Source organism: Marmota marmota, unplaced genomic scaffold, assembly GCF_001458135.2.
Source record: "Marmota marmota marmota unplaced genomic scaffold, marMar, whole genome shotgun sequence".
NCBI lineage: Eukaryota > Metazoa > Chordata > Mammalia > Rodentia > Sciuridae > Marmota > Marmota marmota.
In genome coordinates, this window is record NW_026000169.1 from 869720 (window position 1) to 886546 (window position 16827).

The window sequence follows — 16827 nt, forward strand, 5'->3', positions numbered from 1 at the left end:
GAGCTGAACAGACACTAGGATGGCAATTCGTAAATCAATGGATGTGTAACTGATGTGATTCTGCAATCTGTGTATGGGGTGAAGGTGGGAGTTCATAACCCACTTGATTCAAAGTGTCGAATATGATATGTCAAGAAATTTGTAATGTTTTGAACAACCCACAATAAAAAATTAAAAAAAAAAAAGAATAGAATATTATCAGAATAATTATAATAATATATTTTTATTAAATAATATTCTTTTATAATACTATATAATTTTATTAAAAATTGCCAGCATCACTACTTTCATCTTTGGGGGCCATTATTAAGTAAAATAAGTACAACTTGAATATAAGCACTGCAGTACTAAGTGACAAACAGGCAAGGTAGCATACACAGCATGGACATGTTGGACAAAGGAATTCACATTCTAAGCAGGATGAAAAATGACTTCATCATGCTTCTTAGAACTACATGGAATTTAAAATTTATAAATTCTAGGATGTCCCATTTAATATTTCCAAATGGCAGGTAAGATATCTGAAACATTGGAAAGTGAAATCAGATGAGAAGACCACTGTGTGTGTGTGTGTGTATAAATTCCATAATTATATTCCATTCTCTCGGTTTCCAGTCATCACCTAAATCTAGTAGAATTTTGTCCTTCTCAGAAATACGAACATTTAAAAAAAAAAAAAAAAAAAAAAAACCCACCCCTTTGCAATCCAGAACTCATTGTTCAGTATGAGTTTGGATACACAAGCAGAAATGTCATACCTAAGATAGCTTATAGTGATGGGATACTAATAACTAAAAAGGCTGGTTTTAAGACTAACAAGTTGACAAAAAGAACAAGTCATGAAAGAAATCTCAGATACATTGATTCAATATTCCAATTTTCATACTAATATAAGAAAATGGCTTCTTTCTTAATAGCTTCTATCCTCAAAAAATGATATGTGGAGTTGAAGATATATCTTACTGTGTTTGGATCATGTTTGTTTAACTGTCATATTGGCATTCCTGAGGGTGATAATAGGAATGAATATGATTTGAACTCACTGATGTTTAGAGAAGTTGCAGCAACTGAGAACCAGGCAGATCCATCTATTCCAAAGTGATCCTAAAATCAATTACTTGAAAAAATTAGATCCCAAATATCTTAGATGAAGAATCCTGAAATCATTATCAATATGTGCATAATTCAAATGGAAATAGAAGCCCCCCATCCCCTGCCAAAGAACTGTGGGCTGATGGGACAACTAAATTAAGCATCAGTTCTTCTAAAAAGGGATCCTTGAGATGTACAACAAACAATCACCCTGGGAAATTCCTTAAATAAAAAGTATTGACTTCAAACAAACAAAAAATCCAAAAAAAGAGCCAAGTCAGAACTAAGGGCCTATTTTAATCTATGCCCCATTGTTTATAGCTCCACTACTTGTGGTTCTCTGGATTACTTTACATTCACTCAAATGTATATTGACTTAAACCCCAAAGGAATTCATTTGCACTCACAAAAAACTTGATATTCACAACAATGAAATTCTGCTTCATTTAAGTTCTTCATTAATTAAAAGTCCATATTTAGTTCGGAAGCTTTAGAAAGGATGTCAATGATCTACTAGAGTCCGGGCCTTAAGAACATTTCACATAAAGTAGCTGCAAAGTCTCCTACAACTTTTTTTAAGGACTGATTTTTGTCAGTAACATTCTTAGTAAATTTAAAGAAAAAAAGACTGTAAATTGATAAGTTTCCAACAGCATAAGCACTATGTAGATACTAAGAAAATGAAACTTAGCAGAAAGACCCCATAATCTTAGTTCCCAAATTTTCCTATCTGGGAACCAATTTATCAAATATACAGTTGGCTTCTAGTAGGATTTCTTCCCCACCCCCAAGACAAGTTTTAACCTTCAATAAGATTTCACAATTGGGTGCAGATCTTGTTCTAGAAATGCAGGTTAAGATGAAGCCAATTGTAACTCCAAGAAAATGCTTGTTTCAAAAAGTCTACTCAAAAGACATTTACAATTACAAATGGTTACACTATTTCTAAAACTCAACTAATGTTCTGACTTATTTTACCATGAGTTGGGGGCTTGCAATGACACAGAATATGGCATTTTTAAAGACTAAATCCATTCTAACTTACGTAAACTCTAAACACAAATCCTCCATCTCTTGCACAATTGCTGCTTTAAAACTTATACAAGCATGTTGTCTGAATCTTCCATTCCCACAACAAAGACAGCAACATGCAGTAGTAGAATAGGATGTGTTGAAGGCACCAATATTTACTTGTACCTTAAAGGAAAGTGCTGCTCTTAGATGAGAACAGAATAAATTACAAAGTAAAACCCACCACATATGACTATGCCATTTGTGCATGCCAAGGGCACTGAGCAGGAACTGAAATTCAGCACACACTTCATTAGCCAAGTCATGCACCAGTAGGATCAAGTCTGCCCAGAGGAAACATCTTTTCCCAATCTGCACAAAGGTGCCATTGAGGCCACTTCAGTACTAAAAAAAGGGGCTGCACAATTTGGCTCCCTATTTCATCTCACTTAATCTTTTTATTCACTCTGCTCCAGCAACACTAGCATCTTAAACGTTCTTGTATTGTGTTAGACTTGTTCCTCCCAGGACTTTCCCATCTGCTCTCCCCTTTGACTTGACTGGTCTTCTCCCAGGTATCTCTATAGTTCACTTCCTTACTTGTTCTGACATAAATGTCACTTTTCAGTAAGGACTCTGCTGATCATCTTATTTAACAATCAACTCTGCTGCCACCACCCTTTCTTGCTTGTAATATTTCTACATAATATTTGTCACCATTTAACACTGATACAATTTATTTAGCTCATTATTTGTCAGAGTGGTAAGTTCTGTGAGGGCAGGAATTTATGTCTATTTCGTTCACTGTTTTCCATTCATGCCCAGTATGAATTAGGTATTAAATAAATATTCATTGAAGAAATAAATGAAGAAACACACATTTGATGACAAGGAAAGCCCTGCAGCCTTGATTTTTAAAAAAATTTTTTTAGTTGTAGTTGGTACAATATCTTTATTTACTTATTTATTTTTATGTGGTGCTGAGGATTGAACCCAGCACCTTACACATGCAAGGCAAGTGCTCTACCACTGAGCTATAGTCCCAGCCCCTATAGCCTTAATTTTTAAAGTAAGAAAATAAAATTGTTTGAGAGGAGGAAAAGAGGGGGAAAAAAAAACTATCAAGGGCCTCCAACATGTTTCACAGGTACATCATACTGTTATTTAATAATTCCCAAGATTTCCTTTTTACAGGTGACCAAATCAAGGCTCAGAAAGTTAAATAATTTTTCCAAAGCCAAAAAGCAGTTGAGAGAAAAGCACATGTGTTTTTGTAAAACCTATCTTGCCTTTTCATTCAGAGGTTATGAAGAAAGGGCATAGATTAGGTATGCAGGACTCACCAGCCCTTATAAGAGCTAGGTTTTTACTCTGTGTAAAATGGGGAGCACTGCAAGATTTGAGAACAGAAACAAGGTAGTCTGATTTAGATTTTAAAACAGGTCAAAGAGCAAAGGACACAATGTTAGAAATTTTGGAAGGCAAGAACATTGTGCTAAACTTCTCTTATAATATGCCCTAGAATCTAATATATTTCTACACAAAAATTAAATAGTACTCACTATGAAAAGAGCACACAGCAGGGCAAGGTGGAGCACACCTGTAATCCCAGTGGCTTGGGAGGCTGGGGCAGGAGTGATGATTTCAAAGCCAGCCTCAGCAATTTAGCTAGGTCCTAAGCAACTAAGCATGACCCTGTCTATAAAGAAAATATAAAAAAGGGCTAGGGAGTGGCTCAATGGTTAAGCGCCCCTAGGTTCAATAAACAGTACCCCTCCCCCCAAAAATAGTACACAATAAATCTCTTGAAACACTGCTTACATGTCTCAGAAAGGCAGTCAACAGATTTTAGGGACATTCAGCAGTGATTTCTCATGGCCCTTACCCAACAACCAACAAGCCTGGGCATAAGCAACTACAAGACTAATTTCTTCTTCCATTCAAAGCCAGATTTCTTCAAAGAGATGTCTATAAATACTTCTGCCTCTTCCTTTTCCTTTCATTAATTTTTTAAACTACTCAAATCTGCATTTTACCATTAATTCCCTGAAATCATTCTCTTGAGGGTTACTAATAATAATCTTACCCAAAACTCAAATAGATACTATTTTAAATATCAATATACTCAACCTCTCTGCAGTAGTCAATGGTCCTTAAAAAACAACTTTAACTCTTCTCTTCAGTGCCTCAATTCTCCCCTGCTTTTCTTCTTACCTCTGTAACTTTTCAGTGTCCTCTACAAACTCTCCCTTCTGAACCAGAGTTCCATAGGTTACCAGATCCTTTTTTTCCCTCTCCACCAGAAACAGGCAAACTATGGCCTATAAACCAATATAGCATGCTTTCTTCTTTTTTTCTTTCTTTATTTTTTTGGTAATAAAGTTTTACTGAAATAAAATAAAGTTGGTATGACAGAGCCTACATACCCACAAAGTCTAAAATATTTACAATTTGGTCCTTTATAGAAAAATTACCTTCTCCCTAGGTGGTAATCTCATTCATTTTAAATATACCTGGCAATTCAAAAATTCATACCTTTAATCTCATCTTTTCATAGCCTATCAAAAGTGACACCTAACTGAGATGTCATCTTTGCTTCTTCTCTTTTCTTTTCGCATAGAACCCTAAGTTCTATTCATTCTAGCTCCAAAGTATACCTTGAGACCATCATATCTCTCCTTACCACAGCCACCACCACAGTCTAAGTCTACCTGAATTACCATGCTATTCTTGACTTCCAGGCTACCCTTTCTTCTTCCCAGGAATCAGAACATGTATCTTATTTAATCTATACAACAACCCTATAAGGTATTTATTATTATCCCCATTTTTAAAATGAGAAAAATTTAGACTTTAAAAAATTTGTTACTTGTGTAAAGTAAAACACTAATTGTGACAGATTCAAAAGTATAATCTCTTAATCATTAAACTATATGGCTGCATTCTCTTTCACAATTGAATTCTTTATCAGAATAGATTAAATCTTTGCCTGTGTGATTTCTGATACATTTTCTCAGACACAGAACAAAGTAGTTAATTATATCAGTATCTTGTAACAAGTTCCTTATTTTCTCCCATATTAGCACATACCCTCTGTCTCCTATGAATCTACTTTCTGACCTCTACCCATTTCTTGATCAGACATACCAATTTTTTCATGTCTGCCTATCAAGACATGGGCTTTCATATATAATTAAGTCATATACCAAGTTTTCCCTAGCCAACAATGTTCTTCCATACACTATGCTGTTAGCACTGCATGTGTATAATGTTTATTGTGAATTACTTGCCAATACTTAAAAATGAAAAGACCCAAAAGACTAGATTTTTTAATAGATAAGAACACCAGCGGGAATTAAGCAGCACCATTCACTATGTTTGGAGAACATGTGCTCTCTAGTTTCCCATCTATTGACTATGTTGTAATACTGGGTTAAATTTTGTCATATGCATTTTCTTCCTGGCCTCATATGCAATTAAATTTTTGTTTGTCCTATTCTATACACTTTAAAGAACAGGAGGTTATGTTTTGGGATTCTGTTTGTATACTATTTGTTCTGTTCTTCCCTTCCTTAATAATGAATAAATATGAATTATGTACAAACATGCATGCATGCATGCCTCTCTGAAATTATGTACATTTTACACTAAACATTAATACCCAAAGGTAAAAGACTTAACCTTTCTACAATATCAAGTTGCTATCATCAAATAAGTGACAAAAATTTGTATCCACCCTCCCTCTGGCCTTCCCCTTAATTAAACAGATGACCAACTTGACATCCACAACTATTTACCCTAGAAAAAGACAAATTAAAGTATTTTCAAAATGCTGCTTACCACTACAAGTTCTATTATCAGCATTCAAGGAGTAGTGGGCAGGGCATCCACAAACAAAACCTCCAACCGGCACAGCTAAGCAGAGGTGGGAGCAGTGCCCATTGCTGGAAGCACACTCATTCCACCCTGCCTGCCGAGAAGAGTGAAAGACGAGGATGTCCATCACATAATCCAAATGGCCCTGAATGATGGTGCGGTTTTGGCCACTGGTTTTGTTGGCACGTTCAATGCTGCGTCGGCTCCAGTCCGTCCAGTAGATGTAATCTTGGTACTGAGTTAAGCCAAAAGGATGAGGCAAGTCATCTGCTATAACTTCACGGTTGAGTCCTATTTTTGGAAAGGCAATAGACAGGGAAGATGTACAAGGATGAAATATGTGAAAATACAAGCATCTTGTTGTCTCCCCCCCACAAAAAAAATATTAATATGTAAAACATTACATTATAATAAAACAGAACAATTCATTTGAAAGTAACTCTAAAACCAGACTGCTTCTCTGAAATTAATCTATTTGTAGTCTGACCCCATGTCTCAAACTCATATTCCTACTATAAATAACTGATTAAATTCCTCTGAGTGGTCTTTTATTTTAGTTGTAGGTGAACACAATTTTTTAGAAATTGAATGGATTTGTCTCATGTTTCCAAACCAGTTTCATGGTAGACCTAGAACTAGAACCTCATCCTTAGCCAAATGCCCTTTCTACTAAACTACAACTAAAAAAAATTATTTTATTTTTATTTGGTGCTGAGGATAGAACGTAGTGCCTTACACATGTGAGGCAAGCGCTCTATCACTGAGCTACAACCATAGTCCCATGAATGGTCTATTTTAATTGTGTATAATAAATATATTTATTATTATTTTTTACTGGTATAAAAATTTACTTCAGGACTAGAGGGATTTATAAATGTTATTACAAACCTAACAATAGTGAAATTTTTGCATATGAAGTAGATATGAATCCCAGTAGTTACTATTAATAATTATACAACTCCAGAACAGAGAAAGCAGCTAAACATCTATATGAAGTTGTCTAACCAATAATGAATAGCTGTCACTGATATCTGTGTAAAGAATATACTATCCCAGTAAAAAGTAGTAAAGCTTACCAAGCATATTGGAAGATTCTATTAAGTTGGTGTCCAGGTCTGTCCAATAAAGCCTCCTTTTAGCATAATCAATAGTTAGGCCATTTGCCCGCCCCACATTTGGAACTAATGTAGTACGTTCACTTCCATCCATAGCAGCTCTATCAATCTTAGGTTTTCCACCCCATTCAGTCCAATACATAAATCTGAATCAAAACAATTAACAATTAACATTTCACTTTTGGCTTTCTGGGAAAACTGGTTATATTCATTCACAGTAACTAAATAAATTTAAAGAAATACATATCAAGAAAATGGGTAAAACAAATTTTCAACTAAATTTATTTTTTCACTTCCCCAAAAAGGAAGTGAGTCAGCTTTCCTTAGTTTTTCCAATGAATTTACTCCATCCAAACCTAGGAATTGGAAACAAATCAATGGTTTCTTTACTGCAGCTATGGCATTTATAAAATGACTATTCATTAAAAAGCAAAAGATTAAAGCTCCAGTCTAAGAATCTGGTTCACTTTTGACTAAAATGTCTTTATGTGTTTTTTAATACAAATAACTTTAACTTTTTAATTGTTGAACTTAATTTATATAATAAGTTTGCCTCAAAAACAAGCTGCAGAAGTACATCAAATGTAAAAATAAACAATGAGTCTTTGAAAGGCTCAAGTCAAATGAAAAGCCTGAAAATGCATTTGATCATACCATCCCAGGGAACATATTGTATGTATAAGAACAATCAATCACCCTTGATGTGTCAGTGGGGTAATGAATACTACTACCATTATTATCCCTGTGAAATGTTAAGATTCCTTTTTTTTTTTTCTTTTAAGTTGTTCACTTTAATCTTAGAACTACCCCACAGTATAGGTGTTTTATAGATGGGGAGACCAAAGGACTAAAAGAAATTGAATGGATTTGTCTCATGTTTCCAAACCAGTTTCATGGTAGACCTAGAACTAGAACCTCATCCTTAGCCAAGTGCCCTTTCAACTAACCTAGGAAGATGCTAATTCTCAAGACACTAAATACTGGCACTAGGAAAACATTTCACATGCCAACTCTCAAGAAGTAACTGAGGAAAGACATTCACTCATCAGCCTGTCAGCTGATGGCTAACTTGGTAAAGGTGTATGAACATGCTTTCCTGAAAATTAGTCCTGGGCTTTTTTTTTTTTTTTCATTTGTACTTGTCAGTTGAAAGGCATATGTACATCAAAAGAGCCAAAGAAAAACAACCGTGTAAGAAATTTTACCCTTGCCAGCAGCAACCTATATTAGAATTCTTAGTTCCAACTACTAAATTTATCTGAAAACTAACGCTTAGAACAAAGATCACCATAATTCCACAATATGTCAGTGCAGAGAGGTTGTTTTTGATGTGGGTTTCTGACTAGATGGACATGGTAGTCTTCCCTTATCCATAAGGGACACACTGCAAGACTCCCAGTGGATGCCTGAAACCATGACAGTTTCAAATACTATATATTTTAAGTTTTTTCCTATACATATATATTACAAAGTTTTATTTATTTCTTGGCCCAGTAAGAGATTAAGAACCACTAATTTTAAAAAATGGGGAAAATACTGTAATAAAGTTATATGAAATTTATGAACTGTTTATTTTTGAAATTTTTCATTTAATATTTTGAACCACGCTAACTGAAACTGTAAAAAGCAAAGCCCTGGGAAAGGGGGCACAACTATAGTAATTTCTTCAAATACAACGTTGTTTTAGTGAGTTTACTATCATAGATTTATAATCTAGTTATTTACTCTGGAAGTGGGAGCAAGCAAATACAGGTTGATTCTATGTTTAAAAGGGCTATTCTTTCCTTTATAAATACTTATCAGTAATATATGATTATGAATCCATTTTACTCTTTCTTCACCCAATATAAGTAACAACAGAAACAGACTTTAGTTAATAATTAATATTAACCAGTGAAATCTCAATTACTGGTTTTAGATAAAGCCTATCAGCTATTTAGTTGTCATATAACTTATGAGCATTATTTAAGAAATCAAGGTCATGTTCCTCAAAATGTGCAATGTAGTTTCAAAAAATGCATATATAAAGCTATTTACCCTTCGGCAGGGTCCAATGCTAAAGCTCTGGGGCTATCTAAGTCTTTCCACACCAAAACTTGACGGTGTTGCCCATCCAGCTTTGACACTTCAATTCGATTTGTTCCCGTGTCTGCCCAGTATAAGTTCTTCCCAAGCCAGTCCACTGCCATGCCTTCTGGATAATCTAAACCAAACTCTACCACATGTTCCAGTGCACTGCCATTCATAAAGGCTCTGCTGATGGTCTGCAAAGATAAAATTCACAACTGAGTTACATGTTACAAGTATAAAACACTATTCAGAAAGGTTTGGTCTGGCTATCTTGAAAACGGAAAGATGCAGAAATGTCAAGAGACATAATGATTCCTAATAAAATTCATATAGTTTACAAGCAAAGAAATATCTAATAAATCCAATTGTGTGAGTTTTACTGCCACTTTAGAGAGAAAAATCATGAATAACTCTTAAAAAACAAAAATTTATTCTACTAAAACAATGGAATGAGTTTCTTAAAATTTATTAGTATCAGTGAAAAACATGTGACCATAATGCTGTAGACACTTTATTCTGGCTCCAAGAACTCATATTTTTTGCAAATTACACAAGAGTTTACACAAGGTATCTGAATGAGCCCCCAACAAACGGGAAAAAGGAAAAATTACATTCCAGATTTTAGTAAGGAGTTTCTCTTTCTATCCCAGTATGCTTCTCAATATTTAGTCTAGGAAAAAGAATATGAAGACATGCTGTAACTCACAAATGGCACTTTCTACCTTTCAGGCTTCAAAATTTTGTTTAAATTAAGTCAAGAGTGAAGCCTGTATAAGCCACTTTATGTGAAGCATACAACTCTTTACTCAGTTAACTGCAAAAAATAACATTTATCATCCTTAAATATAATAAAGTAGATAAAGATTATGTCTTGCAGATTCAGAACCACTAGCAAAGTATGTTGCATAAAAGGCTCCTAGTAATATACTAAGCAGGCTTTCCCCTTCACTTCCTTACAAAAGTTAAAGTCATTTGTTGAACTCTATTGAGCAATGAGAGAGAGAGAGGCCATAATAGCATGCAGATTCAGAAATTCAAGAAATTCTCCCTCTTAGTCTCAGCTTTAATACTCCAATTCTTTCTGCTAACCTTGAGTGATATATCAGTCCAGTAAATTCGGTTGTCTGTTACATCAAAATCCAAAGCAGAAGCTTCTTTGACACCAGTGAGTGGAATGGCCACATTATTATTGTTTGTTTCCAAAGAAATTCGTCTGATATCTGCTCTCCGTGAAAACAAAAGAAAAGCCTCTGGGACAATGCAGGTCTTCATGTCACTGATGAGTTCAAAGCCAATGGGACAGGCACAGCGAAGGCCCTGAGGTCTATAGAGGCAAAGATGGCTACATCCCCCATTTTCCTCAGCACAGGGATTAGAACCTAAAAGATTAAATTAATTTATGAAAGGGCACAGAAGGACACACATGTTGACTAATCAACACACTTCACTTCTGAATTAATACATATTTGATTCACAAAGACCTATGACTATGTTGCTCCCAATCTAGAGTTCTAATTCTCTTCTCAAAAAACAAGCAATTTGAGGACTAATAGAGAATAAAAGTGTAGCAGAGTGCCTTCCCCCAACCCCCCATTACTGGAGATAGAACCCATGGGCACTCCACCACTGAGCTACATTCCTTGCCATTTTAATGTTTTCAAACAAAGTCTTGCTAAATTGCCCAGGCTGGTCTAGAACTTGTGATTCTCCTGCCTCAGCCTTCTGAGTAGTTCAAATTACAGGCATGCCTTATCATACCTGGAACAAAATACTTTCTTTTGTACAGTAAGCTTCAAAATAAGGTGCATTATTCACACCATAGAATTAAATTATTTTGATGAAGGTGTATGAATGCTTATTCATGTGTATTTTGTCCCTTAATTCAAACTGTGAGGCCAAGAATGGTAAGTCAAAGTGAAAAAATTAAAGATTTCTATAATGCCTCAAACATCAACAATTTACACTGCTGCTTCACAAGCTGCTAACTATCTTTTCTAGTTTCCATTTCTAAGATATTCTGTACTTACTTACCAATGATTCGATGAACATTTGTGGCCTTTAGTCCCATGAGGTCAGGCAACTGATCTATGATGATTTCCCTCTCTGCACTTCGCTTGTGTACTCTTTCAATGCTTCGCCTCTGCCAGTCAGTCCAGTAAACATAGTCACCCAACAAAGTAAAACCAAATATGTGAGGAATTTTGTCTTCCACTAGTACTCGTCTTCCAGTGCCATCAGTATTCATAACCTTCAAGTTTAAATTTGAAGAGGATGAGGTATTTATCTTTCAAATGTATTTTACAATGAGATATACAACTGCTTATTCAATCAAAATCCAAGAGATATCCTAGTTATTCCTATTGTATCAGGATTTAAAGGCTGCTTTTCACTTGGGCCTGCAAGTATCATGGGCAACTAAAAGCAGGAAAAAACCATGGCCTCTCTGCCTTCATTTTTGCCTGTCTCCTTTGCTACCTTAATCTTCACGGTAGCAGGAAAATGAGATTCATGTGAAGTCACACAGTTTGTAAACAGTTAATGTGTTCTTAGGATTCTTTCCACTTAGCATGCTTTTTATTTTGTTGTTATTATTTGGACAACAACCGCCAAAAAAAAATTAACAGATAAAAGGGGTCTCAATAAAGCTCTTACTCCCCTAAGGTTACTATCACAAAGGTATCTAGAGTTTATGACACCCTCTCTGCAATTAAGTAACAAGTAAAGCTGGTAATCCTTTCTAAAATAAAAGTAACCGAGGTATTTTTAAAGTTTGCAGGGACATCATAATTAACAGGTTTTCAAATTCCACTGTAAACAATGCCTGTAAAAAAATGGCATTGTAAACAATGTCCTGTACCAAACCTAGCACCTAGAAGTCTCCAATTATTGCCCTGAACATTAAAGAACTAACACTATCTTGCTTTTTGGCTCTGTCCTTTTCTCTGAGTCATTCTCTCCTGAAGTCAATCTGGATTCCAGATTGTGATAAATAGAAATTACCCACCAGGATCAGCAGCATTCTAAAGCTCAGCCTGACCAATCAGGAGATAATGATCAACCAAACCTCAGTCTGACCAAGACTGCTTAATTATGCATACATGCCTCTGTGCCTTATGCCCTAATTCTTCCCCTATTTAAGCCCTAAACTCTTGTCAGTAACCCCAAAGATGGGGCTGAAGATACTGGATTTTCTCGATCTCCCCAAAATATCTATACTGAATAAATACCTTTCTTACTTCACCAATACCTTTTTTGTTTGATGTTTGGGGCAAAGTGCCCAGACTTGGTTTACTGGGACTCCTAAAAGTCAGGCCCTCTCTGGCCTAAGACTCTGGTAACACTATTAACAATGCTTTCACAACATCATGTTTTAATGAGAATTATTTCAAATACTCATCATACACAAACATTTTCCCCTTCAATCTCTTATTGCTCTTCCTTCCAAAAATTCTGGAAATTTTAGATTTAGTATGCAATTCTTCTATTAAATGAAAATTTAAAATACAGGGAGTGGCGGATATGGCAGTGCACGCCTATAATCCCAGCAGCTTGGGAACCTGAGGCAGGAGGATTCAAAGGTCAAGGTCAACTTCAGCAATTTAATAAAACCCTAATCAATTGAGACTGTCTCAAAATAAATCATTAAAAGGACTGAGGCTGTAGCTCAGTGGTAAAGCATACCTAAGTTCAATTTTCAGTATCAAAAAAAAAAAAAAAAAAAAACAACAACAACAAAAAAAAAACCCAAATCCAAACTAAAACATGGAGTGATATTGACCAAATTATATTGTTATCTGCATATGAAACAATAAATCCCAGCATTATATACAACTATGATGCATCAATTAAAAATTTGGAAAAAATTTAAAATGTACTGGGATCACCTTAAGTTTCTGCATTTGTTTTCAAATTATAATTTGGGGAGGGGACATATTCCTGGGGACTGAATTTTATGGCTACTCTACCTCTGAGCTACATCCCTTTTTATTTTGAGACAAGGTCTTACTAAGTTGCTTAGGGCCTTGCCAGGTTGCTGAAGCTGTCCTGGAATTTGTGATACTCCTGCCTCAGCCTCCCAAAATGCTGGAATTACAGGCCTGTGCCACCATGGCCAGCATGATATATCTTAACATACATTACCACATAAATTGTTTTACAACTTATTTTAGTTCCATCCTAGGAGTTTTGCCTTTTTTACATCTTAGGAAACAGATTCATATGAAGCCATTTAGCTCATGAACAGATGTGTTTTAAGGACTCTTTTCATTCAGCATACTTCTCATTTTATGTTGTTATTAAAACAACTACCACTGGGGCTGGGGATACAGCTCAGCTGGTAGAGTGCTTGCCTCACATGCACAAGGTCCTGGGTTCAATCCCCAGCACCACACACACACACACACACAAAAAAAAAAACCACCAAAGAATTAACAGGTAAAACTGGTCTCAATAAATCTCTCTTTCCCTGAGGTTGTTATCATAAAAGTATATGGAGTTTAGAATATGAGTACCAAAAACAAAGATAAACTAACATCTCCAATCACCCAACAGCAACATTATTAATTTTTTACACAGCTGTTTTCAAAGATGGAGTAACCCTTCCAAAATACCAACTTCCAATCCTCAACTGAGACTATTCCTACCATTTAAAATAGCCTGTGTGGTTGGCAAATTAGCCTCAAAAATGTTATTCTGGTACTAAACACATGTACACATGAACCACATCTGTCCCCCAATGATGCCAAAAAAGGCATCAGATGTAAGCTGACATACAAATATTAACTTTTTTAACCCATAAAATTAGTAATAGTCCAGGTAACTCAACACTATTATTAACTAAATGGACAGATATTATCTTTATCTCTCCTAAAAACTTAAAAACACTTGCTGAACATCTAAGAACAGACAAACCCAGCACTTGGAAACTGATCAAGCAAAACTGTCTTATATCCTTACATTTTCATTAGCAAATTTCAATAAATATTTGGTTTATATCTGATGGAAGAGACATTTTACTAAATCTGTCTATATCAGACATAAAAACACTTATTAAGCCCAACTATATAAATCTGTACTTAAATTAGTTTTCCCAAAGTCAAAAACATAAGTAAAACACTAAATACTCATCCAAATCCCATTTCTCTTAAAATTATTAATTTCTCTTTAATTTGAAACATAAATTTATTTTTAGACCCTTCCTGGATATGTTTTATAATATGTATATTATATCTTAAAATTTTGGGTCAAATACCAAAACAATGTGAAAGAGTAAAGGACTAAGAAGCGAAAAGGAGCTGAATATTTGTTTATGTATCTGATTAGAACTTGAGTTCTAGGATAACAGGAACCTCAAATTCATTCCACAGTTCCCATCAAAGAGCCTGTCAAAAAACTATAAACATTTTTAAAATGATTTTTAATGGCAAATAAGTTGAAATTAATACATTTATTATAAATAAAACATTTATTATAAATAATACATTTATTATAAATAAAATAGCCTGTTTCTGTACCTATCTTTTAAAAACCTTTTGTGCTTTCTTAACCTTGAATGTTTAAAATGGGTACTTTAAACACTTGGCTTCTCCAACTACAGGGTTTAAATGGTGCCTATCTGTAGAAAAACCCCCTGTGTCAGAGAAGGACTAGGGAGAATGAAGACAACACATGTGGAACAAAATAACTGTTGATTAAGAGAAAAAGCATATTTAATTGATTACCATGATTACTATCATCATCCCTATACAAAGATCCCCCCACAGCTCTTGTAGTTTATCAAGGCTCTTATAAGTAGTATCTATAAAATGCAAAGGACTTGAATTTACATTTTAAAATGTCAATGCCTATAATGCTAGAAGCAGGATCAGAGCCTCACTAGAAACCTCAGTTGTACAGAATTCCTAAGAAACCTCCTCTAAAAACAGGAAGGAAAATGTACTTATATAATATTCTTATCCTCAGATCCTATAGTTTTGCACTGAACAGTGTTCTTGTCCAAAACTTAAATCAATGTAAAACAATGGCATACCATCCACTTCTGGAGAACAGATACATTCTTCACTCCTCTTAAAAGCAGAGTTCCTATAAAAAGAATTTCTGGGGCTGGAGTTGTAGCTCAGCGGTAGAGCCCTTGCCTCATACATGTGAGGCACTGCATTCAATCCCCAGCACTACATATAAATAAGCAAATAAAAAATAAAGGTCCATCAACAACTAAAAAAAATAATTAAAAAAAAAAAAAAGAATTCCTAATCCTATTTAATCATTGTTGCCCGGAAATTCTAATCAGAGTGAAAAAACAAAACAAAACAAAAAACTTTCCTTTACTAAATATTCAGTTTAGGAAATTTTAGTAGGGGAAGTTTACTTTAAAACTTATTTTTGCCCCCATTCTAATAAGGAGATTATCTCGTCTCAAGTGTCTTTTCTTCAACCCCTCTTTCAAGGATTTCTAAATACATTTTTTCTTCCCAGAAGCTTTAATTTCCCCCTTTATAGAGCCCCCTTCCTTTTTGCCTTTAACATACAGAAATTCTCCCATCTTAGAAAGATACTGTCTCTAAGTTAAATGACTCTGTGCTCCCTTTGATAACTACTCCACTGTTGTTACTGCCATATTCCTTGAATATGACCTGTGACAGCTGCCTCCACCTTTTAACATTAATTCCCTAAACTCCTTGAGACTGGCCTCCAACTATTACTCAGATGAGATAACTGCTGAAAATGGTCAAAGACTACTTTCTGGGTTTTTTTGTTTGTGTCTTTGCTCTTGCCTCTTTTTAATAGTCAATATTCTTCACCACCCACTAAAACTCTTCACTGAGCTTCTATGGCACAATATTATCCTATTTCTTTTTCTATAACCAGGACTGCTTTTTATCTCTTTATTTCACCAGTTTCTCTTTCCTTTTTTGAAGATTTCCTGAATTTTTCTCTGTGAAACACCTTTCAAAGAGCCTACCATGTTCTATAGTTCTGCTATTACCTCATTTTTAAAACTGACAAAATCATAAATTCTAGTCTAAGGTCTGGGCAGTTTCTATTGCAATATCTCCATCTGCAACTCCAAGAAAATGTATTGATACCACATCTAAAATGTAATATACTTACCAGTGGACTATGTTCTCTATCAGAGGGAGCACCCAACACAGGTGCTAAATAACTTTTTATCATAAAACTCTTTATTACTTATAAACTTATGGGATATTTAAAAAATTCTAATTTTCTGGGTGTGGTAGCACATCCCTGTTATCCCAGCAACATGGGGAAGCTGAGGCAGGAGGAATGGCAAGTATGAGGCCAGCATGGACAATACAGTGAGACCCTGATTCAAAAATTTAAAAAAAAAATAAAGAGGGCTAGAGATGCACCTCCATTGTAGAGTGCATTCAGTCTCCAGTACTGCAAAAAAAAAAAAAAAAAAAAAAAATTGGNCTAAAATTTAATTGTTGATCTAAGATTTTTTTTTAGCTTTAGTCATAGTGAGGATTGAACCCTCATACATATTAGGCAACTTGATAAACTAAATTATTTTGAGTCTGAGTCACTCAGACTAGCCTCCAATCTGCAAGCCTCTTACTTTAGTTTATCAAGTAGCTGAGATTACCAAACATTGATTTTGTTAATTCAGCTAGTGGAAAACTGATCTAAGCAATGTTAGACT

At 34.9% G+C, this 16827-nt stretch overlaps 1 protein-coding gene across 2 annotated transcripts in view; it reads right to left on the minus strand.

Annotated features, from left to right (window-relative positions):
• Positions 1-16827, minus strand: part of Lrp6 (LDL receptor related protein 6) — a 191500-nt gene that overhangs the window by 73416 nt on the left and 101257 nt on the right. For both annotated transcript variants that reach the window (XM_048787197.1, XM_015498172.2), the window contains exons 8-12: positions 11196-11412; positions 10254-10543; positions 9132-9358; positions 7056-7240; positions 5944-6270 (exon numbers count right to left, since the gene is read on the minus strand). In XM_048787197.1, coding sequence (XP_048643154.1) covers positions 5944-6270; positions 7056-7240; positions 9132-9358; positions 10254-10543; positions 11196-11412 — 1246 coding nt within the window. The remainder of the gene's footprint in view (positions 1-5943; positions 6271-7055; positions 7241-9131; positions 9359-10253; positions 10544-11195; positions 11413-16827) is intronic.